The following is a 26,165-nucleotide window of genomic DNA, read 5'->3' on the forward strand; positions in this document are numbered from 1 at the left end:
CGGTGTGAAATATCCGTCTTAATGATTTTTTTCTTTTATTATATTGAACCTTCTTGATACTTTTAGGAGCGCTACTGAGCTTGAGCATCAAAGGAAGGAAGAGAGAGAGAGAGAGAGAGAGAGAGACGGAGAGTCATAACTGCAGTGGCGTCTTTTATCTATTAATTCTACGAAACAACACTTTAAAGTGTCGGACCAGAACTAAACTGAATATGTGAAGTGTGATGTTGACATGATGACGTCTTTGAATTCATTCCTTCCAGGACGGATAACGGATAACGGATAACGGCTAACGGATAACGGCTAACGGCTAACGGATCGAACAAACAGATTTCCATCTTCTTCGTTGATCCATTTTCCCACGTAGATCTCTGAATAGTCCAAGACGCATGAAGCGGTGAAGAGTTCATAACGACAGGAAAGTTACTTAAAAATAAAGAAAATGAGTCACAAAGTGTAAAACCAGAGCTACTAGTGTGTTAAAGTGCATTAATATGCGTCTCAGTTCCAGTTTCAGTCCCAAAACCCTTCAGAACAAATATAGCAGCTGAGTTTGTGAAGTGTGATATTGACATAATTCTTTCCTTTTGGAGTAAAACGTGTGCTTCTGTGAAATTATTTCTCAAATGTGGCATTGAATGATATGTTTTAAATATTTTCATTAAAAGCATTTGTGCCAATCTTATGACCTTTTGCACAAAATAGTGAACGGCTTAATAGTTTTTTACATTATTTACTCAAAAGGAAAACCAATAGAGGGGGAGAGAAAATGAAAAGAAAACAGAGGGGAATGAACCCGTGCACTACTTTATTATATAATAATATTATATATATATATATGTATATATATATATATATATTACATAATAATCAGTATAATCAGTTTTGGCTCCAGTGGGATGTTCAGTACATCTGAGATGCTGCTGAATGTTTCCGCTCTATTTTGGGGTCTCTATTAGAGTTGGCTTCTTGAGGGGAAACATTGGGGAATAATAAATATATATATATTTATTTATTTCAAGGTTTTTATTTGCCATTTGTGCACAGACCAAAAGTTCAGACACATTGGAATTCTTGTGCAGGGCTCAAAGTCAACGGTTTAGGAAAGAAAAACACACTATAATAAGGAAGAAGGTGGTATGAAAGGTGGAAGAAAGTTATGTGGGGATATTGCACAGTTAGAATATTGCACCTTTATCAGAAGGTGTATATATAAATATATATTTGTATATTTTCAGTGCACATTTTGAGTAGTAGAACCTATGTATTATACAACAATGAGCCCTCTAAAGACAGTGTGTGCAGGGTGAATAGCAGCGAGGTCGTCCTCTTTGCCTCGTTGTTCCCGACAGAGCGCTCGCTTCCGGTCCGTTGACTCATCGAAAGAAGCGGGACGTCATCCCTCAAAACCCGACTGTTTTCGAATAACGTTGTTGTTCTTTATTCGAGGATGTCGGGTCTCGTGCACCTGCCAGAGCTCCGCTTCCCGTCTTTAAATGAGGACGGATGGGAGTTTAATTCCAGCTACCGCGAAGCCCGTAAGTCTGTCGGCGTGATTTATTTTCCCCGAGGTTTGATCCAGAGTCGGTCTTTAGCCGGGTCGACCTGAAATGCACACCCACGTGTGGGGGAGAGGGGGGGAGGAGTGATGACGGGAGGGAGGAAAGAGAAGGGTTAGGAGGAGGTGAGGACGGGAAGAGGTGGAGGAGTTCAGGGAGACGGAGGACGGAGGCTGCAGCGTGCGAAGGATTCAGCAAAGGACAGAAGATGAACTGAGCGTCAGGATGACCTTTGACCTTTAGAGTCCTCAGACGGATTGGGCCGAGAGGAGGGAGGAGGGAGGAGGGAAAGAGGGAGAGAATGAAGGGAGATACGGGAAAAGACCCGGAGTGAATGTAAAGGAAGATGATGGAGACGAGGGGGGAGAGAGAGGGAGATATAAACAGGGAGAGAGGGGGGAGGGAGAGAGAGAAAGAGAGGGAGAGAGGGGGGGAGGGAGAGAGAGAAAGAGAGGGAGAGAGGGGGGGAGGGAGAGAGAGAAAGAGAGGGAGAAATGGGGAGGGAGAGAGAGAAAGAGAGAGGGAGAAACAGGGCGAGAGAAACAGGGCGAGAGGGAGAGAGGGAGAGAGAGAGAGAGAGAGAGAGGGAGAGGGGGAGAAACAGGGAAGGAGAAACAGGAAGAGAGAGGGAGAAACAGGGAGCGAAGGAAGAAACAGGGAGAGAGAGGGAGAAACAGGGCGAGAGAGAGAGAGGGAGAAAAAGGGAGAGAGGGAGAAACGGGGAGAAACAGGGCGAGAGAGAGAGGGAGAAACAGGGCGAGAGAGGGAGGGGGAGAGAGGGAGAAATGGGGAGAGGGAGAAACAGGACGAGAGAGGGAGAGAGAGAGAGAGAGAGAGAGAGAGAGAGGGAGAGATTCTGAAGCGAGACATGAATGCGTGAAAATGTTGGCGGAGCAAAAAGCGACGGATGGCGGGTGAAAGAGTGCAGTCAGGTGAAAGTGATACGGCTGGTGAAGGGACGTCCAGGGTGGTCCCTCTCTTTCCTCCCCATGTCTCTCTACCTCTCTCGCCCCCTCTCTCTCTCTCTCTCTCCTCGGGAGGCTGACACTTCCCTTCATCCGGCTGACCGCTCACAGAAGGGGGTGAAACAGCGGGATGAGCGGAGAAGAAAGCGGGCGAAGGAGGACGAGCAGCAGACGGACATCTAAATGCTCGCCCGCCGATCTATTGGGGGAGAGAGGGGGAGAGAGAGAGAGAGAGAGAAAGAGAGAGAGAGAGAGAGAGAGAGAGAGGTTCCAGACGGACACATTTGCACAAACCTTCAAAAACCGCTCATAGAAACGAATGTTGGTGCGTGAAGCGCCGCGTTGCTACGCAACCGGGACGTCCCGGGTTCAGCCGTGTCCCGTCCCAGTGTCTAAAATGATGATTTAGAGCCGCAGGATCTGGTGGTGTTCTCATCAAGTGATGCTTTTTGAATCTTTCCTACGCTTCATAAGTATCCGTGCAGATAGGAATCTACTTCTGCTTTATCACCGAAGAAATCCACAGGTGGGTTTTAGATTTTCAGCCGGATTTGTGGGTGTTGTTGTTCCTGCTGCACGAAACACGGCTCCCAGAAGGTCCAAATGACCTTTTTGTTTAACGGTATCAAATGGCGAATGTGAAGAGGATCGCGCTGAGGCCTTCAGATAATTATCAGGCTGATCTCCTCTCGGCTCTACGGAGCTTTATATCCAGTTTCAGCTCCTTCTTTTTTGTTTTTGCGATCTCAAAACTTTAAACACGGCATTGTTTTGTCCTCATAAGGAGCTGTAAACCCACCGAGCAGCAAACATTTTTACATTTTAAATCCCGTATTAGTCCCACAAGGGGAAAAATGTATTCTCTGCATTTAACCCATAATACAACGTCTGGTTTTAGACATTTATTTACATTTATCTACCATTTTATTCATATCTCCCACTGCTTTTGTGAACCTATGACCTTTGCTAAACCAATTTCCATCATCAAAACTGTTCGTCCACATGAGTAAAGTTATGTTTTCATGAGATGTGAAGAATTTCAAAAATCGAGCTTCAATTTTTCAGCTTTAGGGCCATATTATCACTTCACACTTTAGCCTTAGGATAATGGTCCCTCATTATACAGAGAGCTGAGATTGTTCTGCAATTTTTGATATACAACACATGGGTATGTATCATATTAAAGTGACTTTAAAAAGGGGAATCTAAGAAATGATGTTAAATTGAGAAAATGACCTCATTCCCCAGAGGGTTCAGGAGCAGTGAAGAAAGTTAATGAAGCTCTAGATTAATTTGCTCAAATATAAATTAAACATATCGAATAACAGCAAAGACCTTTGTTGAAGTTAACTGACAGCTGACAGCGAAAATAGTTTTTTTTATTCATAATTTTTTGTTTGACCCTCACTGTTTCATTAAACTCAAGAAGTGTAGCAGCTGTGTGTGTGTGTGTGTGTGTGTGTGTGTGTGTGTGTGTGTACTGTTAGCTGTTAGCTGTTAGCCAAACCCACCATTCAACACATAAAGAGATGAGGAATCTGTTTCCCTCCGCTGTGTCTCCTAGCTGCAGAGCGACTCAGCTGTGTTATCACTGTGTGTGTGTGTGTGTGTGTGTGTGTGTGTGTGATGAAAGGGAGACAAAAGGTTGCCACTGAACTTTCTCCTTCCAGTAACCATTATAGATTGAACTGGCCCCTCCCCCTCCCATATTCTCCTCTGCCTCTAATTTCGACTTCTTCCTCTTCCCCTCTTCAAGTGTGATTACCGGGCGTCACGGAGGCTGATGTCTCTTGTCAAACACGGCGAGCGCAAGAACGCACGACTCAAAGTGGGTGCAGCGCGAGGTCAGCGGGGATAAGTGTTGGTGCCGGCGGTTTGAGACCCGCCCGGCAGACCCCAGGGCAGCTTATCTGATCTCACGCGCACATTCTTCCACAAATGCTGTTTACCGGCTACCTACACAGCCCCCCCCACACACACACACACACACACACACACACACCTGTCTCTGCTACACACACACACACACACACACACACACACACACACACACACACACACAGCGTGTGGCGTAATGAAGCAGTCGGCGATCCTGCTGCGCTCAAGATAACGCTGCAAAAAAAATAGCCGCTGCTCGAAATGTGTCCTATTATTTGTGTGTGTGTGTGTGTGTGTGTGTTTCTCGGCCCCTGTCTCAACTTCCTGTCCTGTCTGTGGCCGGTCCTTATCGGCGTGGCAACAGGTCAGGCAGTGGTCACGGCAACAGAGCGACCTCAGTGGGAAGCGGCGGTTTCGCAGCTTCCGAGAAGCGGCGGTCAAGTCGTGGTCAGGGAGGGGGTCAAGGTGGTTCAAACACACACACACACACACACACACACACACACACACACACTGACCGTGCGCTGACCGGGTCGGGTCATTGTTCTGTGTTATCAGTCTTGACCTCTCTGTCAGTCTCCCCGATATGACCCACATCTACACCCCTTCCTGTGTGTGTGTGTGTGTGTGTGTGTGTGTGTGTGTGTGTGCGCGGTCATTCCATGGTCAAACCAAAAAGTTGAGACCTTTCAACTGTTTCCTGTTTTGTGGTTGTCGAGGAGAAGGAGTGATGTGAAATGTTGTGAAACGGTTTTCTGTGTCTGCGAATTTGATTTTTTTTTTTCTTTTTTTTTTGCCTGCGGTTAAAAAAAAAGAAAAGAAAAAGCAGTTTGAGAAGCAGCTTGGGGCCACAGATGTTTTTGAATTTGTACTTCAGGGGGGTTTAAACTGGAGGGTCTTAACCTTTTTTTGGCTCGTGAACCTTTTAAAGCAAACTTGTAAAAAAAGAAAGAAAGAAAAACTGAGGAAACTTCATTGTTTAGTTCTAGTCCTTCAAAAGGAAGAGGAGGAACTTTAAAGGTACTGGAGTATCCAGTAAACATGTCATGATTTCTGGAAAGAGACATAGCTGTTGACATCATTTCTACGGGTGAAATCTCCCAAAAAATAATCAAGATAATCAATAAATATCCCGACAGGTTAGCAGACAAATACTTCTACTGCTGATTTTGGGGCGAACTGTCCCTTTAAGTTCTCATATCCAGTTTTGACAAAGTGGCGGAGGCTTTATTGACGATTAAAACGTAAAAAAGGAACTGAATCCCCCATAAAAATGTTGTTTAATCCCCAAAAAATAAATAAAAAGAAGTGATTTCATCTAATTTGCCTCTTGCAAAGGAATTTCATATTAATAATCAGAATCAAACCAGTGAAGTGAAGTCTGAAAAGCGGACGAACCCAAAATGAACTCCCGGCCCGGAATTAACCTCTTTGAAAAAATAAAAAAGTGTCCCAGGCCAAATTGACCTCCTTTTTTTTTTTTTTTTTTTTAAAGTGGCTGAGTCTAAATCGAGCTAAGAGCCGCTGTTCCTCCTGCGCTGTTTGTTTTGGAGTCCTCTGTCTTTATTTGCTCTATCAGCTCCCAGCAGCCTCTCTGCTCCAGCCGGCACTCGTTTATCGGCTCACTCCTTCTTCCTCCTCCGTAACGTCTAGTTACCCTCCGCCTGACCTCCTTCGCTCCCTCCTTTCCCTTTTCCTCCTGCAGTCCTGTAATATTTCCCCAATCATTCTTTTTGAGTTTTCTCTCCTCTCTCTCTCTCTCTCTCTCTCTCTCTCACTCCGTCTATGCCTCTCGCTCGCCCTCTCTCCATCTGTGCAGTGTCTAATTGACAGCGGAGACCCCTGGTTGAACCACCAGCACTCTTCTCTCTCTCTCTCTCTCCGTTTTTTTATTTTTCTTGTTCCACTCCATTTCAGCCCTGTCACTTTTTTTTTTTTTTTAAAAGGGTCGCACAACTTTTCTGTCACTGCTGAGGAAGAAAGAGAGAGAGGATGGGAAGGAGGGGAGAGACGGAGCGATGGAGGAGAGAAAGGAACAAAGTCAGCAGAAGAAAGAGACCTTAAGCAAGAGTTGAGCAACAACAGTTATTCTGCAGGATTTATTTTTGCAGTCGTTTCTGCAGTCGTACTTCCTGGTTCGTGATCAGGTGACTGATGAAATAAGAAATTGCAGGATTCCAGCAGCAAGGGACACAACGAGTAATAAATCAACAGTAAAACAGTAAAGAATCTACAAGAGCAGTGTTTTACAGACGAGATGATGTCATGGGGTCTCTACATGTGGCACTACGGTGGCGTGACTGCGTCCTGGCAGGCGGACGCACAAAAGATGCACGCGGTTGGTTTTAATTTAATTTTTTTGGGGGCCTCCGCTGAGGGAGAAAAATGAGCTCCCTGTTGGCGAGGCGATAACATCCGAGCTTACTTCACTCCAGTCGTAGTATGAGATGGAGCGATAGTGACCAAGCTGCTGTGTGTGTGTGTGTGTGTGTGTGTGTGTGTGTGTGAGGACGCAGGAGCCGAAGTGAAGCGGTGAGAAGCAGTAGCCCGTCAGCGAGGCCAGATAACCTCTGGATTTGACCTTTTGACCTCTTGGCTTTTCGAGGGTTAAGAGCCGGCTGTCGGGTTAAGTGTGAAATCCTTTTTATCTGACGGGTGAGAGACACGGAGCGCTGAAAAATGAATTCTGGTCATCAGTTCGGCGTAATATCAAGAAATAATCTGCTTTCATTTATATTAAATATATATAAATTGGATATTTTTGGGTTTGGAATCCGACAATCAATATCACTATATCTAATAAATATGTAATTAAATTGTATTGAATTATGGTAAATATATCATTAAATATACAATGAATAAAATCTTGAATATATATATATATATATATATATATATATATATATATATATATATATATATATACGTTTTATTTAATTCCTATCTTTCAAAATCCTCAAAACACGTTGAAATATCTTAATTAGGACAATTCCATGAATCCTCGTCCTCAAATCTCCCTGAAGTAGAACATGCCGTCTGGTTCGTGCCCTTTGACCTCTGGCCTATGAAGCCTCCGTGACACTGATGGGCACGTGTCAGAATCTGGACATAGGACACGTCTTTAGTGACCTTTGGACCCTGGAAGGTGGAGAAGAGAAACAAAGATGGAGATTGTGTGGAGAGGAGGAAGAAGCAGCCGAGAGACGACGGACACGTTCCTCTGTTTTCCTTCTGAGGAAAGTGAAAACCACTTTCTCTGCTCTTAGTGACGGGAGATCCAGACGTGATTGACAGGTGTCAGAGCCGTCTTTGTGTGCTGGCGGCGACCTTTGACCTCTGGCGGCGTGATGAGTGATGGTGTGTGTGTGTGTGTGTGTGTGGCGGCAGTCAGGAGCACTTTTATCTGTTTTCCGTGACCTTAAAGGTTTGGAGTCAACGAGCGATTAAGACAAACCACACAGGGACCGTTTAGAAACTCAAATGCAAACTTTAGTTCATAGTTTTACTGTTAAAAAACAATGAAATGCTGAAAAAAAATTATGATTTATTAACCATGCTATAGGTTATTGTAACAGATTATTCTTGCACACATTATAAATTTGTATACACTTTTAGTATTTGTTACAAAACATCTTTAAACATTATGGACCAGATATTTAACACTTATACGGTTTAAAAACTAGATATTTAACATTAACAAACATTGTTTAAAGGTCCAACTGATGATTGATTATAATATCTTGTTAACCGGTTAATGAATACTTACTTTAAATAAATATAAACATTATTTACATACTTTGTCAATGGTTCATTTTTGATTTCTGGTCTGTCGATTTCTTAAACCTTTACAAATCATTTGGTAATAATTAACAAATACCTAATATAGTATAATCAATTTAATGATGTGTGCAACAATAAAGTGTTTATAATAATATATATATATATAAATACAAACATTTGATGGCCATTGTCTCATCAGCGATGATATAATATAATTCATGTGACCCAAACTAATGCTAAACTAACAGACATAATAGAACGACTTAATTAATGTTATTAACGCATTAACTATCGTTTTACCCTTTTATTAACAACGATGGTTATTATGAAGCATTTATTGATTTGCTTGGAATAAAGAGACGCTCTGTTTCCACACATGAAGATAAGCAGACGTTTGATTGGCTGGTGCCAAAATGGCTCCTTGATAAAAGTCAGATCCGCTCTCCCTGCTTCAGTGACCTTTGACCTCTGGCTGTCACGGCGTGGAGGAGCCGAGAGACGACGATGGAGTGAAGAAGAGGAGTTGGTTCAAAGCCTGAAGTCACAGTTTCCTCTCCTGCGAAGACGAATGCGCTCCGGTCACCCGGTTCTCTGCTTCGTAGCGGGAACGTTGCGTCATGCAACGTGTGAGCCGTAAACATGATGCATTCTGGGTGACCCGTGCGGTCGGCCATTAGGAACGGGAACGCTGCAATTCCCCGACGGTCCCAAACAAATAAATCCTGCTCACAGCCGGAATAACCATTAACAAGTCTGCTAAACACTGAGGGAGAGAGGGAGGGGGAGAGGGGGGAGGAGGAGGATAAGAGTTCAGATGGAGAGGGAGAGAAAGGAGGGATGAAGGAGTGAAGTGGACTTGGAGAGGAGAGAGAAGGGAGGAGGATAGAAAGGAGGGATGAAGGATGGAAGGAAGGAGTGAAGTTGACTTGGAGAGGAGAAAGAAGGGAGGAGGATAGGAGTTCAGGGGGAGAGAAAGGAAGGATGAAGGATGGAAGGAAGGAGTGAAGTGGACTTGGAGAGGAGAAAGAAGGGAGGAGAGGAGTTCAGAGGGAGAGAAAGGAAGGATGAAGGATGGAAGGAAGGAGTGAAGTTGACTTGGAGAGGAGAAAGAAGGGAGGAGAGGAGTTCAGAGGGAGAGAAAGGAAAGATGAAGGATGGAAGGAAGGAGTGAAGTGGACTTGGAGAGGAGAAAGAAGGGAGGAGGATAGGAGTTCAGATGGAGAGGGAGAGAAAGGAGGGATGAAGGAGTGAAATGGACTTGGAGAGGATAGAGATGGGAGGAGAATAGAAAGGAGGGATGAAGGATGGAAGGAAGGAGTGAAGTTGACTTGGAGAGAAGGGAGGAGGATAGGAGTTGAGAGGGAGAGGGAGAGAAAGGAGGGATGAAGGAGTGAAGGAAGGAGTTAAGTGGACTTGGAGAGAAGGAAGAAGGGAGGAGGATAGGAGTTGAGAGGGAGAGAAAGGAGGGATGAAGGAGTGAAGGAAGGAGTTAAGTGGACTTGGAGAGAAGGAAGAAGGGAGGAGGATAGGAGTTGAGAGGGAGAGAAAGGAGGGATGAAGGAGTGAAGTGGACTTGGAGAGGATAGAGAAGGGAGGAGGATAGAAAGGAGGGATGAAGGATGGAAGGAAGGAGTGAAGTGGACTTGGAGAGAAGGAAGAAGGGAGGAGGATAGGAGTTCAGATGGAGAGGGAGAGAAAGGAGGGATGAAGGAGTGAAGTGGACTTGGAGAGGATTGAGAAGGGAGGAGGATAGAAAAGAGGGATGAAGGATGGAAGGAAGGAGTGAAGTTGACTTGGAGAGGAGAAAGAAGGGAGGAGGATAGGAGTTCAGATGGAGAAACAGGAGGGATGAAGGAAGGAAGGATGGAAGAAAGAAGTGAAGTTGACTTGGAGACAAGGGAGGAGAGGAGGAGAGGAGTTCAGATGGAGAGAATTGAAGGATGGAAGGAAAGTTGACTTGGAGAGGAGGAGGAGGCGACAGGGGGATGCAAGTGGAGGACAGGAGGGAGGGAGTAATAAGGAGGTAAAGAAAGGGAAGAGATGAAGGAGAGGGCGAAGAAAGCGAATTAGAGCCGTATGAAATTGGGAGGGGGAGGAAAGGCTGTAGGGAGGAAACTAGAGAAAAGTTGATTGACAGAATGAGGAGAGTGCAAAGTAAAAAGGGATGAGGGGAGAGAAGAGGTGGAGAGGGAGAAGAGGAGGAGAGGGAGAAGAGGAGGAGAGGGAGAAGACAAGCAGAACATAATGGAGGAGAGTTGAGTTTGAGAGAATTGTTAGAAAAGGTTGGGGGTGTAGCCAGGAGAAGAGGAATAAAAGGAGTTTGAAAGAGGAATATAATTGGAGTAACAATGATGCAAAGACTGAGGAAATAGAAAGAAGGGAGAGAGGCAATAGAGGAGGAGGGAGAGCGGGTGAGGAACAGGGGATGATGGAGGGAGGAGAGGGAAAGGTTAGGGAGAGTGTAGCTGGAGATGGAAAGGAGGGATGGAAAGGATGAATACGGAGATGACAAAAGGAGAGAGTTGGAGGAGGAAGAGGAGGTAAGATGGGGGGAGGAAGAGGGATGAAGAGTGCAGAGAGAGAGGGAGAAAGAAAGGAGGGATGAGAAACGGAAAGACGAAAGAGCTGACATGGAGAGGATGAGGAGAAATGAGAGGAATTAAAGGAGTGGTTGATTGAATGTCAAGAAGGGAGAGAGAAGAATAGGGGGATGTGAGAAAGTCGGGGAGGAAGGAGGAAGAGAGGGAGGGAAAGAGAGAGAAGGAGGGAGAGAGAGAGAGAGAGAGAGAGAACCCCATTAGCGGAGGAGAAATGAGAGAAAACAAACAAGAAATGTGAGGGTGACTGCTCGTCCCCCAGAAGAAGTGTGTGTGTGTGTGTGTGTGTGTGTGTGTGTGTGTGTGTGTGTGTGTGTGTGTGTGTGTGTGTGTGTGTGTGTGTGTGTGTGTGTGTGTGTGTGTGTGTGTGTGAGAGTGTGAGACAGGAGCGATAGCGCGGGGGAGGTCATGGCGAGGTGAGAGAGGGGGAACGAGACGGAGAGAAAAGTTCAGCGAGAGGTGAGGAGAGAGACCTGCCGTTTTCTCTCCGTGTGTGTGTGTGTGTGTGTGTGTGTGTGTGTGTGTGGGGTGAATCGGGGGTCGTGTGTGTGTGTGTGTGTGTGTGTGTGTGTGCGCCAGGAGGACCTGCTGGCTCGCGTGTGGCTCGTTTTTGGAAAGCCCACGCTTTCCCTTTTTCTTTTTTTCCTCCTTCTTCTCTTTTCCATTTTCATCTGTCTCTCCTCCTCTTCCTCCTCCTCCTCTTCCTCCTCCTCCTCTTCCTCCTCCTCCTCTTCCTCCCTTCTTGTCGCACTTCTTCTTCTGCAACTGAACTCACCTTCTGACCTCAAGTTCACCCACAACTCCCTCTGCTCTCCTCTTCTTTTCTTTTCTGTTCTTCCTCTCCTCCTCTCCATCTCTTCTCCTTTCCTTCCTTGTCCTTCTCCTCTACCTCTTTCCTCCTCCCTCTTTCTCCTCCCCTCCTATTCATAGTCTCTTCCTCTCTTCTCCTCTCCCTTGTTCCCTTTCTCTCCTCCTTTTTCCTCTCTCCTTTACTGTCCTCTTCTTTACCCTTTTCTGTCCATCTTCTCTCTTCTTCCTCGCTCGTCCTCTTCTTCCCCTTCTTCCGTCTCTCTCCTCTTTCCTCCTTTCAATTCATCCTCTTTTCTCATTTTCTCCCTCTTCTTTTGTCTTTTCATCCTCCCCTCATCTTTTCATCCTCTGCCTCCTTTTTAAACTCTCCCAGTCCTTTTCTCTTCTCCCACTCCTCCTATTCTTCATCTCTCTTTACTCTTCTCTTCTTCTGCTCCTTCCTCCTCTCTCTCTCTCTCTCTCTCTCCTTGTCTTCTCTCATCCGTCACTTTTCACCTCTTCTTCCGTTCCTTCTCTGTCCATCTCCTCTCTTACCTCCTCCTCTCTCTCTCTCTCCTTGTCTTCTCTCATCCATCACTTTTCACCTCTTCTTCCGTTCCTTCTGTCCATCTCCTCTCCTCTTACCTCCTCTTTCCTCTCTTTCTCCTTTTTCTCTCATCCGTCACTTTTCACCTCTTCTTCCGTTCCTTCTCTGTCCATCTCCTCTCCTCTTACCTCCTCCTCCTCTCTCTCTCTCTCTCCTTGTCTTCTCTCATCCATCGCTTTTCACCTCTTCTACCTTCTTCCGTTCCTTCTCTGTCCATCTCCTCTCCTCTTACCTCCTCTTTCCTCTCTTTCTCCTTTTTCTCTCATCCGTCACTTTTCACCTTCTCTACCTTCTTCCTTTCCTTCTCTGTCCATCTCCTCTCCTCTTACCACATCCTCTTCCCTCTCTCTCTCTCTCTCCTTTTCTTATCTCATCCATCACTTTTCACCTCTTCTACCTTCATCTGTTTCTTCTCTGTCCATCTCCTCTCTTACCTCCTCCTCTTTCCTCTCTCTCTCCTTGTCTTCTCTCATCCATCACTTTTCACCTTCTCTACCTTCTTCCTTTCCTTCTCTGTCCATCTCCTCTCTTACCTCCTCCTCCTCTCTCTCTCTCTCTCTCCTTGTCTTCTCTCATCCATCACTTTTCACCTTCTCTACCTTCTTCCTTTCCTTCTCTGTCCATCTCCTCTCTTACCTCCTCCTCTCTCTCTCTCTCTTCTTGTCTTCTCTCATCCATCACTTTTCACCTCTTCTACCTTCATTTCCTTCTCTGTTCATCTCTCATCTCCTTTAACTTGCCTCATCCTCCTCCTTCTCCTCCTCCTCTCTTCTTTTCAACTCCTCTCCTTCACTTCCTCTTTTCGTCTTTTTTTTGCTGAGCGTTTGTTTTCTGTTTTCTGTATAAAAGGAAAGTCAGTGAAGTGATAACAAGGATCTCTCAGATAAGTTTGTTAGTGTCAACACGGCCGCTCCTCCTCCTCCTCTTCCTCTTCTTCCTCCTCCTCCTCTTCCTCCTCCTCCTCCCAGACGGGATCTATCTTTACTTCACCTCGTCTTCACCTCTCTCTCTCTCTCAACCTAATTACCCCACAGATTTTATCCCCCTAACCTCCCGGCCTCCATTTTATATTTCTGTCTTTATGTAACGTCCTTTTCTCCCCACCTGTTTGTGCGAGCAGCTTCTTGTTGTTGTTGTTTTGTTGTGTTTGTTTATGTGGGCCGATTAGCAGGTCAAACCTCGGCCGTGCGAGGGTGAAGTCGGGGACAAAGGAGAGAGAGAGAGAGAGAGAGAGGGAGGAAAAGACGAGGAAGTCCAAATCAGCAGTCCGTCTTGTGCTCTGCCTCCACAGCCTCGCTGGGAGGAAACAGTTTAATAACTAATAGAGAACATTTGGGACACTTCCTGTTTTGTTTTTTTTGGAACGTCTCCAAAGGTCAACTCGAGGTCACGGACGCGACCTCGCCGCTCCGACGGCCAAGGAGGCTGAGTGTGACTCTAATCACTCGACCACAAACGTCTCTGTCCAGGAGTTATGAGCTCGTTTCCACGGAGGGACTATTTTCTCTCCACCGGCTCCGTGGAGAAACCCTCCACACCGACGTAGAGGCGGGGTTTGTTTTCCCCCCGAAGAGCGTCCCATCAGCTGTTTGTCGCACCTCCGTCACCTTCTCTCTCTCTCTCTCTCTCTCTCTCTCTCTCTCTCTCATTTTCTCCCCCACATGTGGTTTTGCTCTCCATCCATCCCTTCCTCCCTCTCCTCTCTCATCCCTCGCTCACATATGGTTCCTCTCTCTGGATCTGTGTGTGTTTGGTGTTACCCAGAGTTCACCGGGGCTCCCTGCTCGCATGTATGTACGTGTGTGTGTGTGTTGTACAGACGGTGTGTGTGTGGTAGAGTTCAGCAGGGCAGCAGCAGGTTATGCAACAGTTCCAAATGTGGGGCAAGAAGAGGAAGACTCCTCATCTTCGTCAGTATCATGTTCACCCTCCTTCCTTCCTATTGTCACCCCTCATCCCTCTTTCCAAACTTCTTGGTAACTCTTCTTCGCTGGTTTTCAAAGAAGTAGTTTCAGCTGGTGAAGTAACTAAAGTAACGGGGAACATTGCATTCTGGGAACAGGAAGTGCAGACAAAGCATTTATTAAAGCTAAATTTAGGGAAACAACCCCTAAGAAATGCAACATGTGCTTCCTTTAGATTCAGTTTATTTTTAACCAAAGTAGCCGAGCTTTGCAACTTTGCATCTAATGAAAGATTCACCAACCTGCTACTGTCGTACTTTGAAAGTTTTGTTAATCAGTTAAACTGAGGAATCTTAAGACGAAGTTTGTGCTGCAGAAACATGATCGCGTCATAGTTTCCTAGATTTTCTTTCCCCAAAAACTTGTTTTATTAAAAGTATTACTTAATTTTTGTCTCTCTTTGTTTGTCTCCATCTAGTTACTGGAACTGTTCACCCACTGGGACTGGTCCACCTACCTGGCTGATTACGGCAAACCCACCTGCAAATACCTGAGAGTCAACCCACACACTGCGCTGGCCCTGCTGGAGAAGTGAGCACTCCTTCACTCCTCACTCCTTTACTCCTCACTCCTCACTCCTCCCTCACTCTGAGTAATCTCTCCTTCTGTTCCTCACCTCCGTATGTTTCCATTAAGATCGAGCTGAAGCACTTCAGCAGCTATTAGACAGTCAGAATATTAATCTTCAGCAATTTTGATAATCAATTATTACATTTTTTTCTCAAACAAAGCTGCCAAACATTCTCTGGCTCCGGCTTTCTTCTTCTTGTAAATAGATTTCATAGATTTGATCCCTTGAAATGTGCCATTATTGACGCATTGACTCCGCTCGGCTCTCAACATGGCCGCAGCTAGCGGCTAACTGTGCTAACAATGGCAGCGGAGCTAGCGGTGTTGACCTGAAGCGGGAACAGAACAGGAGGGTGGGAGCTCCCCTACATCTACTTTACAGATAAACTCTGCGTTAAAGGAGGAGTTTAACATTTTGGGAAATATGCTTATTAGCTTTCTTTATTTTTTAAAGCTCACTGTTTAATCTAAGAACCCTTAACGTCACGCTTTGGCACACGGCAATGAGTCTGAAATCAATCTTCTTATCAAATAAGCGTAAAATAACCATGAAGGGTAAATTAAATCCACCATTTGCAGCTTTGCATTTTCACCTCCATCTCAACCGCTCTTCCTGTTTCCTGTCTGTCCCCTCTGTGGCGTTGTGACAGGTCATACAAGCCGTAAGTATCACGTGTGTGTGTGTGTGTCATGTTGTATTCTGCCATGTGTGTGTGTGTGTGTGTGTGAAGACTACTAAAGCGTGCACGCTCGAGAAAGAGGAACGCTCTTTTTTGGATGTTTAAAAAAAAAAAAAAAAAAAACGACTTCATGGATTTACACGGGCGAATGCGCCCCAGCCGCGCGGTAAACACACATGGCGTGATGATGCTGATGTTTATCGCTACGGCAACACCCGCATCATGTGCCAGCCTGGATCCTGAGCTGCTGTGGAGAAGAGGACGAAAACAAACGCACAACAGCAAGTTGTAATCTGAGTTAGAGGATTACGTCCTGACACACACACACACACACACACACACACACACACACACACACACACACACACACACACAGTTCAGTCCAGTCAACCTTCCTCTGGGGTCGGTGTCTCCCCTCCAGAGGGCCCCGGCCCGGTGGTCCCTCTGTGCCCAGGAGGAAGCACCCTGCTGGGGCTCGTCTGGTCTGCTGGCCCCCCGGACCTCCTGGAGGTCCATAACGGTCCAGTGTTCTGCGACCAAACACACACCGTCACCATGTGACACACACACACCCACACACACACACACTCTGTGTGCATGCTCGTGCGGTGAGGGTTTTCCTGCATCAGATGAACTAATCCCTGTATACTTACAGACTTGTGTACTGACGCATTCAAACACTGAAACCGTTCTTTGTCTTTAAACTCACTGATTTCTTCTTTCTCTTTTTTATAATCCACCTTTCCTCTCATCTTCTTCCTGTTTCTTATTTTTTCCCGACTTCGTACCTTTTTGTTTTCACCCCTTTTTATCCTTTCACTTCCTCCGTTCATGTCTTTTTGTATTCTCTCTCTCTCTCTATCTCCCTCTCCTTCTCTGCATCTCTCCCTTCCTCTCTCTCTCCATCTCCCCCTCTCTCTCTCCATCTCTCCCTCTCTCTCCCTGTCTCCCTCTCTCTCTCTCCATCTCTCTTTCTCCCTCTCCCCTTTCTCTCCCTCTCTCCTTCTCTATCCCCCTCCCTCTCTCCCTCCCTATCTCTTCTCTCCCTCTCTATCCCTCTCCTCCCTATCTTTCGCTCTCCCTCTCGCTCTCCCTCTATCTCTCTCTCCTTCTCCCTCTCTTCCTTCCCTCCCTCTCTCCCTCTCTCTCCTCTCTCGCTCTCCATCTCTCTCTCTCTCCCTCTCTCTCTCCCCCTCTCGCCCTCTCTCTCTCCCCCTCTCGCCCTGTTTCTCCCTCTCTCTCCTCTCTCGCTCTCCATCTCTCTCTCTCCCCCCCCTCTCTCTCCATCTCTCCCCTTTCTCTCCCTCCCTCTATCTCTCCCTCTCCCCCTCCCTATCTCCTTCTCTCCCTCTCTCTCCCTCTCCCCCCTCCCTATCTCTCTCTCTCTCTCCCTCGCCCTCTCTCTCTCCCTCCCTATCTCCTTCTCTCCCTCTCTCTCCCCCCTCCCTATCTCTCTCTCTCTCCCTCTCTCCCTCGCCCTCTCTCTCTCCCTCCCTATCTCTCTCTCCCTCTCCCCCTCTCTCTCCCTCCCTATCTCTCTCTCCCTCTCCCCCTCCCCATCTCTCTCTCTCCCTCTCGCCCTCTCTCTCTCCCTCCCTATCTCTCCCTCTCCCCCTCCCTATCTCTCTCTCTCTCCCTCTCTCTCTCCCTCCCTGTCTCCTTCTCTCCCTCTCTCTCCCCCCTCCCTATCTCTCTCTCTCCCTCTCTCCCTCCCTATCTCTCTCTCCCTCTCCCCCTCCCTATCTCTCTCTCTCCCTCTCGCCCTCTCTCTCTCCCTCCCTATCTCTCCCTCTCCCCCCTCCCTATCTCTCTCTCTCCCTCTCTCTCTCCCTCCCTGTCTCCTTCTCTCCCTCTCTCCCTCGCCCTCTCTCTCTCCCTCTCTCCCTGGCCCTCTCTCTCTCCCTCCCCCCACCTCCCCTCCAGAATGAGGGAGACGAGCCGGAAGAACAACGTCTTCGCCCAGTTCAGGAAGACGGACCGGGACCGGCAGAAGCTCATCGACGCCATCATCAAGCAGCTGCGCAGCCTCATCTCTCAGCACCACACCTAGAGCGGAGCGCCCGATTGGCCGGTCACGGGTTAGCAGACCTGAAGTCATGTGACATGTCGGGTTCCACTTGACTGAAACACGGAAGAGTTCACGAGTCGCACGTCTGGACCTCGTCCCCGTAGAGCAGCTCTCACACTCTACCGGGGAAGCTGAATGGCTGCTGGGAGAATATTACAAATGATCATCTCGTCCGTTCGTTTTTTTTTTTTTTTTTCGTGGAATTTGTTGACAAAAAAAAAAGGAACCTCATCTTAAATGTCATTTTAATTTGGCTGCTAGTCTCAGTAGTTTCTGGGAATCTACGACGGCTTTTCATCAGAACTTTGTTCCTTCTTTCTACTTCAAGCTTCCCGTTTCCTAAAATTGAGGCGTCTCATCTCGTATATATATTTTTTCACAGTGTTGCAGACGACCTTTAATGTCTTCCACGTCGCTCACTGAGACACAATGACAGAACGTAATGAATGTCAGTAAAGCACTGAGATCAAGATCAAGTCTGGGGGAGAAAAGTAAATACAATTATATTAGCGGCGAATGAACGGAAAGTTATTGTCTAAAAAGGGGGTATATTCCCCACAACATGGCAACCCCATTTCCCTCTTGACAAACCACCTGCGTACACTTGAATGGTCGTGACTCTGCTCAGATCTGGCAACCGTCGTCCCTCTTCTTCACGCCTGAAAGCACAGCGAGCGCTCGGGAATTTGAAAAGGGGGAATGTCGTCCAAACATGGCAACCCGTTGCTCCGCTTGCAGTAGAAATGTGATCGGTGGAGGGTTTTGTTGCCTGAGCATTATCTACTCTACATGTATAAATAATTGGGTCTTAAAGAGTGGGATAATGACCCAACCTGGCAACCGCTACATAGTTTTAGTAAAAAGACTAATTTGTATAGAAACGCCGAGCACACACACGCTTTCAGTCGAACAGATGCCACATAATGTGTGTGCGTAGTTGGAGCACAGCACAAAATACATTTACACTATAGATTAATTTAGTATTTTTTAAGCTGATATTGGTATTTTTCGCTTTTTTGTGTTGCTTTTTTTCTTCTTCTTAAATTTGGGTGCAATACTAGGAAGCCACAGCATTCTGTGTGTGTGGATCTTTGCGGTTTATAAAAAGGGATTCAAACCTCCAGTGTGAGTCAGAAGGGAATTTAAGTCTTCCACGTTTGTTTTACTGAAAGATGATTTGTGCGGTTTTTTTTCGTGTTCACTCGTGCATGCCGGCACTGTGACATTAGGTGTGTGTGTGTGTGTGTGTAATGCAGGTGTGAGTGTTTTTTTCATCCATCCTTAGCTGTGTATCATTTGTAGGTGAAGGTGAGGGAACGGGGCCGTCGTTATGAAATGTGCCTTTTGCTGTATTTTTTTTTCTTTTTTTCCTGCCAATGAAGCAGCAGCACTCTGGTGTTTGGAGGCTTTTATTTTGTAGTAGTTTGAAAGTATATTTGTTTTCAGTAAATTCTAAGTAAACTGAATAGAATTTGTTCTAAAAGGAGAAGGTGGGAAACTATCAAACAAAATGGCATTCGATCAAATTTCTCAGTCAAATAAAAAAAATTCACATCTGATCCCCTCAAGTTTGTAGAAGTAACACTTCTAGACTCCTCCCACTGGCATTTGGACTCCTCCCACTTGTGCTGGACCCCTCCCACTGAGTTATAGACTCCTCCCACAGGTTCCAGACTCCTCCCACTGGTTTATGGACTCCTCCCACTGGTGTTTAGACTCCTCTCACTTGGTTCTAGACTCCTCCCACTTGTTCCAGACTCCTCCCACTTCAGTTGCTGCTGCTGCTGTTTTGTATTTTTTTGTGAGCAGACATCTTTACTGAGACAGAAGCACTGCACACGCTGTCGTACTAAACCACTAACGAATGAAACTAAAGTTTAAAAAAATACTAATTGTGTTGCAAAAAATGTCAAATATGGAATAAAAAAATAAAACTGTTGAGAATATTTTGTCCCGACTTTTATTTGAGTTTCTTCCGCCGTTTCAAGGTGTATCGGATGTCATGTTTATGTTCCCATAACTTATCTCCTATCATCTTGTTAACATAACATATAGAACATAAAGTATATTCATAAAACATAAATGTATGAAAAGTGATTAAATTTGTTGCCGCCACAGTTTGTAGTATTTAAGTGTTATTTCTTCTCTCAAACATAACTTTATTTATTTAAGTATCAAAAGTACTTATTCAGAGAAAAGTACTAATCCATAAGAACTTCATGTATTTCATTTCTGCTTTGAAGTTAATCTCAAAGTTACAAAGTAACTAAAGCGCTCAAATACATGAGGAACCTTTTCCTCTTAAATTTGGTGACGACCTCGTCTCCTAAATATATTTTTCAAAATTTTAAATGATTAGTTTCACATATTTGGGAATATATTTAACATTTGTTCACTGATTATTATCATTATATATATATATATATATATATATATATATATATATATATATATATATATATATATATATATTCTTTCTTTTTATTGTATGTAATCATTCTTTCATAACCAGACGAGCTGTTTTTGTTTCGCCTTCCAAACTCATCTTTGTGACCTTTGACCTGTCGGACAGAAGGAGTTTCTGCTGTGAGGGATGTGATTAACAAATAGTGTGTGTGTGTGTGTGTGTGTGTGTGTGTGTGTGTGTGTGTGTGTGTGTGTGTTGGCGCTGCAGGTGGGAGGTGTGTGTGTGTGTGTTTGTGAGAGTTCACTGGAGGGTAGTGACTCAAATCCAAAGCAACACAAACTCTCTGCATGCTCCAGGCTTGTGTGTGTGTGTGTGTGTGTGTGTGTGTGTGTGTTCCCAGCAGTCCATAGAGAAGCAATGGAGCGCTCAAAGATTAGGGATGCCTCCCAAAAGCCTCCCTCTCTCTCTCCGTTTCCTCTCTTTTTTTTGGTATTCTTTTGCCTTTTCAGAACTTTCTGAACGCCCTTCTGTTCACATTTCCAGTTTTAATTCTCTGGAAACATTCATGCGCAGATTATTCATAACGATAACCACAGAGGAGCGGCTCCAGCTCATGAGAGCTGCAGTGTTTAGTCATCAATCTGTTTTTAGGTAACTGTGAAGGTGAAGTGGAAGTGATGGTGTTTCATGTGTTCATGAAGTTAGAATGAAACAAGCAGACGAGACGATGAAGCTGTGAATTAAAAGAAATAAAAACAACCGTGGCATCACAGTTCTGCCTTTATTACAGAAGTAATAAGTGTCTTTCCATTTCCATGGAATTCTATTTATGCTTGAAATGCCATTAAAAATAAATATCGTAAAAATGTCAGAAAAAGTGATGAAATACTCCTGTTATATCATAAAAAAACGTCATAGTATTGTTTACCTTAAATAATGATTTAAAAATTCAAAGTAAAGCATCTTATTAAATGTCAAAAATTATAAAATAACAGTCAGAGACGTGGAAGAAGAGACATGTTGGAGAACAAAGTTGTTTAATTCAATATCGTTAAAAGACCTGCAACTGCCTCCAAAAAAAGAAATAAGAAGTCGAAAAAAATATAGTTTAACTTGCAGAAAAAGTCATAACATTACTACTAGCATGTCAAAATGTCGTAATAATCTACAGTGAAAGTCATAGTTTAATATGTCATAAAAAATGCTGAAGAATAGAATGTCATGTTTATAGTATGAAATGTCATGAACATGTTAGTTTAGTATGTTGTAAAACATTCATTAAGAGTTCAGCTTGTGCAGCACGTTCATATTACAGCCGTCAAGACAAGAATATGCTTTTAATAAAGTGGATATGAGACGCATGTTTGATGATCTTTAAACCAAAATTCATATAACGAGCAGACTTAGTTTTTTTAAATCTATTTTTCAGCTCCTGCACTTTCGATAAATGAGAGCATTGTCTGGCGTTACACATTTATAAATATTGTTTAATCTGAGTTCATGAGTTGGATGAGGAGTCGCCCCTCGACAATGTTTTCACCTTTTATTCTCACATGATTTCAGAACCAGACACACACACACACACACACACACACACACACACACACACACACACACACACACATAGAAGAATGAGAATGTGCTGATTTGTGTGGCAATAAATAAAGACAATAAAACATATACATGTATAATAAAGCAGATATGAAATGAAGGTTGGTGGTGGACTCATATTTTCTTAACATATAAATATATATATATCTGTGTGTGTGTGTGTGTGTGTGTGTGTGTGTGTGTGTGTGTGTCCCTCCTGTCTGCTGGACACACTGAGTGTAACAAGACGTGCTTCAGTCCGTGTGTTATCTCATTATTATTACTGGTCTGACAGCGGAGTGTCTCAGATTCCTGAGGTCTGGCAAGTGTGAGAAGAAGCAGATCTCTGTTTCTCTCACACACACACACACACACACACACACACACACACACACACACACACACACAGACTTCAATAAAACAATCTTCCCGTTTCCTCTGCTGTCTTTTGTCTTTTTAATAGCCAAACACTTTAGAACCCAGATAAAGCCGTGTATGAAATAGATGTATGGCTCAAAAGTGGCAATAAATGTTGTCATCTCTCCACTAATGAGGCTCCGGATATTTATTTTTATTAAACGGGATTAAACACATTTAAATATTATGTGGCGTAAAGGCGCGCCTCGGACTAAGTGTGTTTTTGGGGTGGATCCAGATGACGGTGCATGAATTTCGGTCATTTTAATGCAGTGAGAGTGATATTTCTGATTGATTACACACACGCACACACACACACACACACACACACACACACACACACACACACACACACACACTATATCGCCAAAGTATCTCATCTCATTCTCAGAGCTCACCGCTACACAAACTATCTGATCAGATGTGTGTGTGTGTGTGTGTGTGTGTGTGTGTGTGTGTGTGTGTGTGTGTGTGTGTGTGTGTGTGTGTGTGTGTGACGCTCAGTGTATATATAGAAGCAGGAAGTCGCTGTATGACACGCAAGAATAACTTCCTCTCATCACACATCGAAGGCAGGTGAAAGAAGAGAGGAAGAAATCATCCCTCCTTTCCTTGTTTCCTTTCCTTCTTTATGTCCTATAGTAGCAATCACAACTGCTTTTATTTTCTTTATTCCTTAGCTAACGTGTCCCTTCACCTATAATTTTACTTTAGGGGTCTGCGAGTGTTGAACTAAATTATGCTTTTTGAAAAAAAATTAAACATCTGTTATATTTTCAAAATAAAAGCCTTTTTTTCACTTCTTAAGCGTCTGTTTCCTCACATTGGATGAATCCTACATGTGTGTATTCACTTCAACTGTGTGTGCAAGCAGACGACCACACACACACACACACACACACACACACACACACACACACACACACACACACACACACACACACACACACACACACACACACACACACAGACACTGAGGTCTAATGAAGACGAATGAGACAGCACACACACTTCTCCTCGCCTCCTGGTTATTGATGAGCCAGAGGGGTCAAAGGTAACAGAAACACCAACTGTGTGTGTGTGACTTTCACTTACTCTCTTTCCTCTCTGCCTTTTCTTTTTTGGGGGGATAAAACCCCAAATATTGTTAGCGTTTTCTTCCTTTTAATAGCTTTTTGTTGCAGTTTTTAATATGTATTTGTTTCCGCCCGACTCTTCCCTCCGGTTACAGAAACATAGCGATAAGATTTAAAACAGAGTTCTGTTCTTTTTTTAACAGAAAAGGATTTGAGGACAAAGAAAGATGAGTTTGTTTTTGATAAACGTCTCAAAACCAAACAACTTGAGCATAAAACTGTTGTAGTTATGTAATTTCATCCAGCTGGAAATGATGACTCAGCTCGTAGTTAGCAACGCTCTCTCTGAAACGCAACATCCCTCATCTCCTATCTCCTATCTCCTATCTCCTCATCTCCTATCTCTTCATCTCCTGTCTCCTCATCTCCTGTCTCCTCATCTCCTGTATCCTCATCTCCTGTATCCTCATCTCCTGTATCCTCATCTCTTTCAGCGAGTTTTACGAATATTCTTCAAAAAGAGCTGCAGCATGACCGGCCACTTCTCTGAAAGACTGTGTGTGCGTGTGTGTGTGTGTGTGTGTGTGTGTGTGTGTGTGTGTGTGTGTGTGTGAAGCCCTGCCAGATTTGTATTCCTTTTTGTTTCTTTTTTTTCTGAGCCCATTATTAAGGAATAGCTGGGACCTGATAGCTCTGTGCCTTGGGGATCGTTGTGTTTGTTGTGTGTGTGTGTGTGTGTGTGTGTGTGTGTGTGTGTGTGAGTGTGTGTGAGTGTGTGTGTGAGTGTGTGTGTGTGTTGGATTTTACAAAAACATTAAAGTGTCAGACGGCATTACCATAATTGCCATTTTAGATCTGATTTGATACAGACCTCTCTGGGGAATCTTTTGAGAATGTGTGTGTGTGTGTGTGTGTGTGTGTGTGTGTGTGTGTGTGTGTGTGTGTGTGTGTGTGTGTGTGAGAGAGAGTTAGTTTCACAGCTGGGAAACTGACGAGCTGATTATCGTCCTGATTTCTGGGAAATAAAAACATTTGTGAGCACAGATTAAACGTGTTTAATGCCAATATGTTCTTTTTTTTATGATAATTATCCTTATTATTAAAGATTCAACGTGGTAAATGAAGTACATTGTGTTTCTTTGTGCTTGGAATCCTTCCTGTTTATTCTTCCTGTGAGCGAAACCAAACATCCTAAATGGATTAAATGATTTAAAGGAGAGCAAGGAAAACACCAGGAAGCGAGGAAAGACACGCTTGGAAGACACGCCCCCTTTCTTTGGAGGAAATATGGGTTTGGAGCAAAACGTGTAAAGGACACAAACGTTTCCTCGAAGCAAAAACTGCTTTCAGATGTGATGTTCCCGCTCCTCGACCTTTGACCTCGGACCTCTTGTTTTACTTTTCCCAGAGTTCAGACCTGTTGTTGTTTTGTTGTTCTGTCTAAAAAGTGGGCGTGTCCCCTCGCGCTGTACTTTTCAAAAAGAAAAAATGGAGTAACTAACGTGTTTAAACCTCCCGCGGCGTTATGGCGAAACACAGCGAGAGTTCAAGGCGTAAACATTAAAATATGTAAGAATGCATGAAAACACACACACACACACACACACACACACACACACACACACACAGCTGAGTCATGAGCCCAGATGTCTTTATTCTCCTCCTCACACACGAGTCCGATAGAAACACTCGTAAAACGTGATTAACACAAACACGTACTCAAAGCAGGCACTAACGAACCTTTTAAATGCACACACACACACACACACACACACACACATTGTATTGCCATGAACTCACCTGACCGCTTACACACACACACACACACACGCAGACATCACGTTGACCTGATGAACTGTGTTTTCTAGCTCACAGCGGTGTGTCATCATGAGAAACGGATGCTACATGTGTTAGCTATAAACCGCTGATTAACATTAGTGTGTGTGTGTGTGTGTGTGTGTGTGTGTGTGTGTGTGTGTGTCACAGGGCAAAACGAGTGTTTAGCTCATGATGTCTGTGGGAAATAGGTTGTTGGACACACACACCAATAGTTTGGGGATGTGTGCATCATCGCCTTGTTGGCACCGATCTGTGTGTCTGTCAGCAGGAGATCTGACACACACACACACACACACACACACACAGACACACACAGAGATGAGAGTTCATCACAGCTCACGGGGAAAGGAAGGAAAGAAACACAAAAGAAGAGGAGAAGGCCGAAAGGCGGATGAGAGAGATTAGAAAACATGGCTCAGTTCTCTCTCTCTCTTTCTGCGGTTGATTGACAGCTCAGATCGACTCTCCATGCCTCAGGTGTTATTTATCACGTTCATCAGTGTGGCCCTTCCCTCTCTTTCTCCCTCTCTTTCTCCCTCTTTCTCCCTCTCTCTCTCCCTCTCTTTCTCCCTCTCTTTCTCTCTCCCTCTCTCTCTCTCACTCCCTCTCTCCCCCTCTCTCTCTCCTCTCCCCCTCTCTCTCTCCCTCTCTCCCCCTCTCCCCCCTCTCCCTCTCTCTCTCCCTCCCTCCCTCTCGCCATCTCTCTCTCTCCCCCCCTCCCTCTCTCTCTCCCTCTCTCTCTCCCTCTCTCTCCCCCTCTCTCCCTCTCTCCCCCTCTCTCCCTCTCTCCCCCTCTCTCCCTCTCTCCCCCTCTCCCTCCTCTCCCTCCCTCTCTCCCTCCCTCTCTCTCCCCCCCTCCCTCTCTCTCTCCCTCTCTCTCTCCCTCCCTCTCTCCCCCTCTCTCCCTCTCTCCCCCTCTCTCCCTCTCTCCCCCTCTCCCCCCTCTCCATCTCTCCCTCCCTCCCTCTCTCTCGCTCTCTCTCACTCCCTCTCCCTCTCTCCCTCTCTCCCCCTCTCTCTCCCCCTCTCCCTCTCTCTCTCTCTCTCTCCCTCTCTCCCCCTCTCTCCCTCTTTCCCCCTCTCCCCCCTCTCCCTCTCTCTCTCCCTCCCTCCCTCTCGCCATCTCTCTCTCTCTCCCCCCCTCCCTCTCCCCCCCCCCCCCCCCCCCCTCTTATTCCCTTAATGTAAACCAGTGCTGGTCCCTGAGGAGGCGGAGCTTCCTCTCAGAGGAGGAGCTACTTTTGGGTGAAATGACTCAGCGATCACAACAAATGGAGCCAGCGTTCCTCGTAAATAATAAAAACTTCATTTCATGTTTGTTGTACTTTGTTTTTGCAAGTCAGAGTTCTTCTCGTTGAAGGTTTTCTCCTCATCCTCTG

The 26,165-nt window shown here is 45.1% G+C and overlaps 1 protein-coding gene across 1 annotated transcript in view; it reads left to right on the forward strand.

Annotated features, from left to right (window-relative positions):
• exoc6b (exocyst complex component 6B) overlaps positions 1-19,403 on the forward strand; it is a gene marked incomplete at its 5' end in the record, with an annotated part of 76,605 nt that extends 57,202 nt beyond the window's left edge. Inside the window, 2 exon segments of the mRNA XM_079215298.1 lie at positions 14,558-14,670; positions 17,313-19,403. Of these exon segments, the coding sequence (XP_079071424.1) occupies positions 14,558-14,670; positions 17,313-17,439 (240 nt within the window). The 3' untranslated portion in view covers positions 17,440-19,403.
• Between the last annotated feature and the right edge of the window lie 6,762 nt (positions 19,404-26,165).

The sequence above is a fragment of the Taurulus bubalis genome (assembly GCF_910589615.1).
Source record: "Taurulus bubalis genome assembly, chromosome: 3".
In the NCBI taxonomy this organism is placed as follows: domain Eukaryota; kingdom Metazoa; phylum Chordata; class Actinopteri; order Perciformes; family Cottidae; genus Taurulus; species Taurulus bubalis.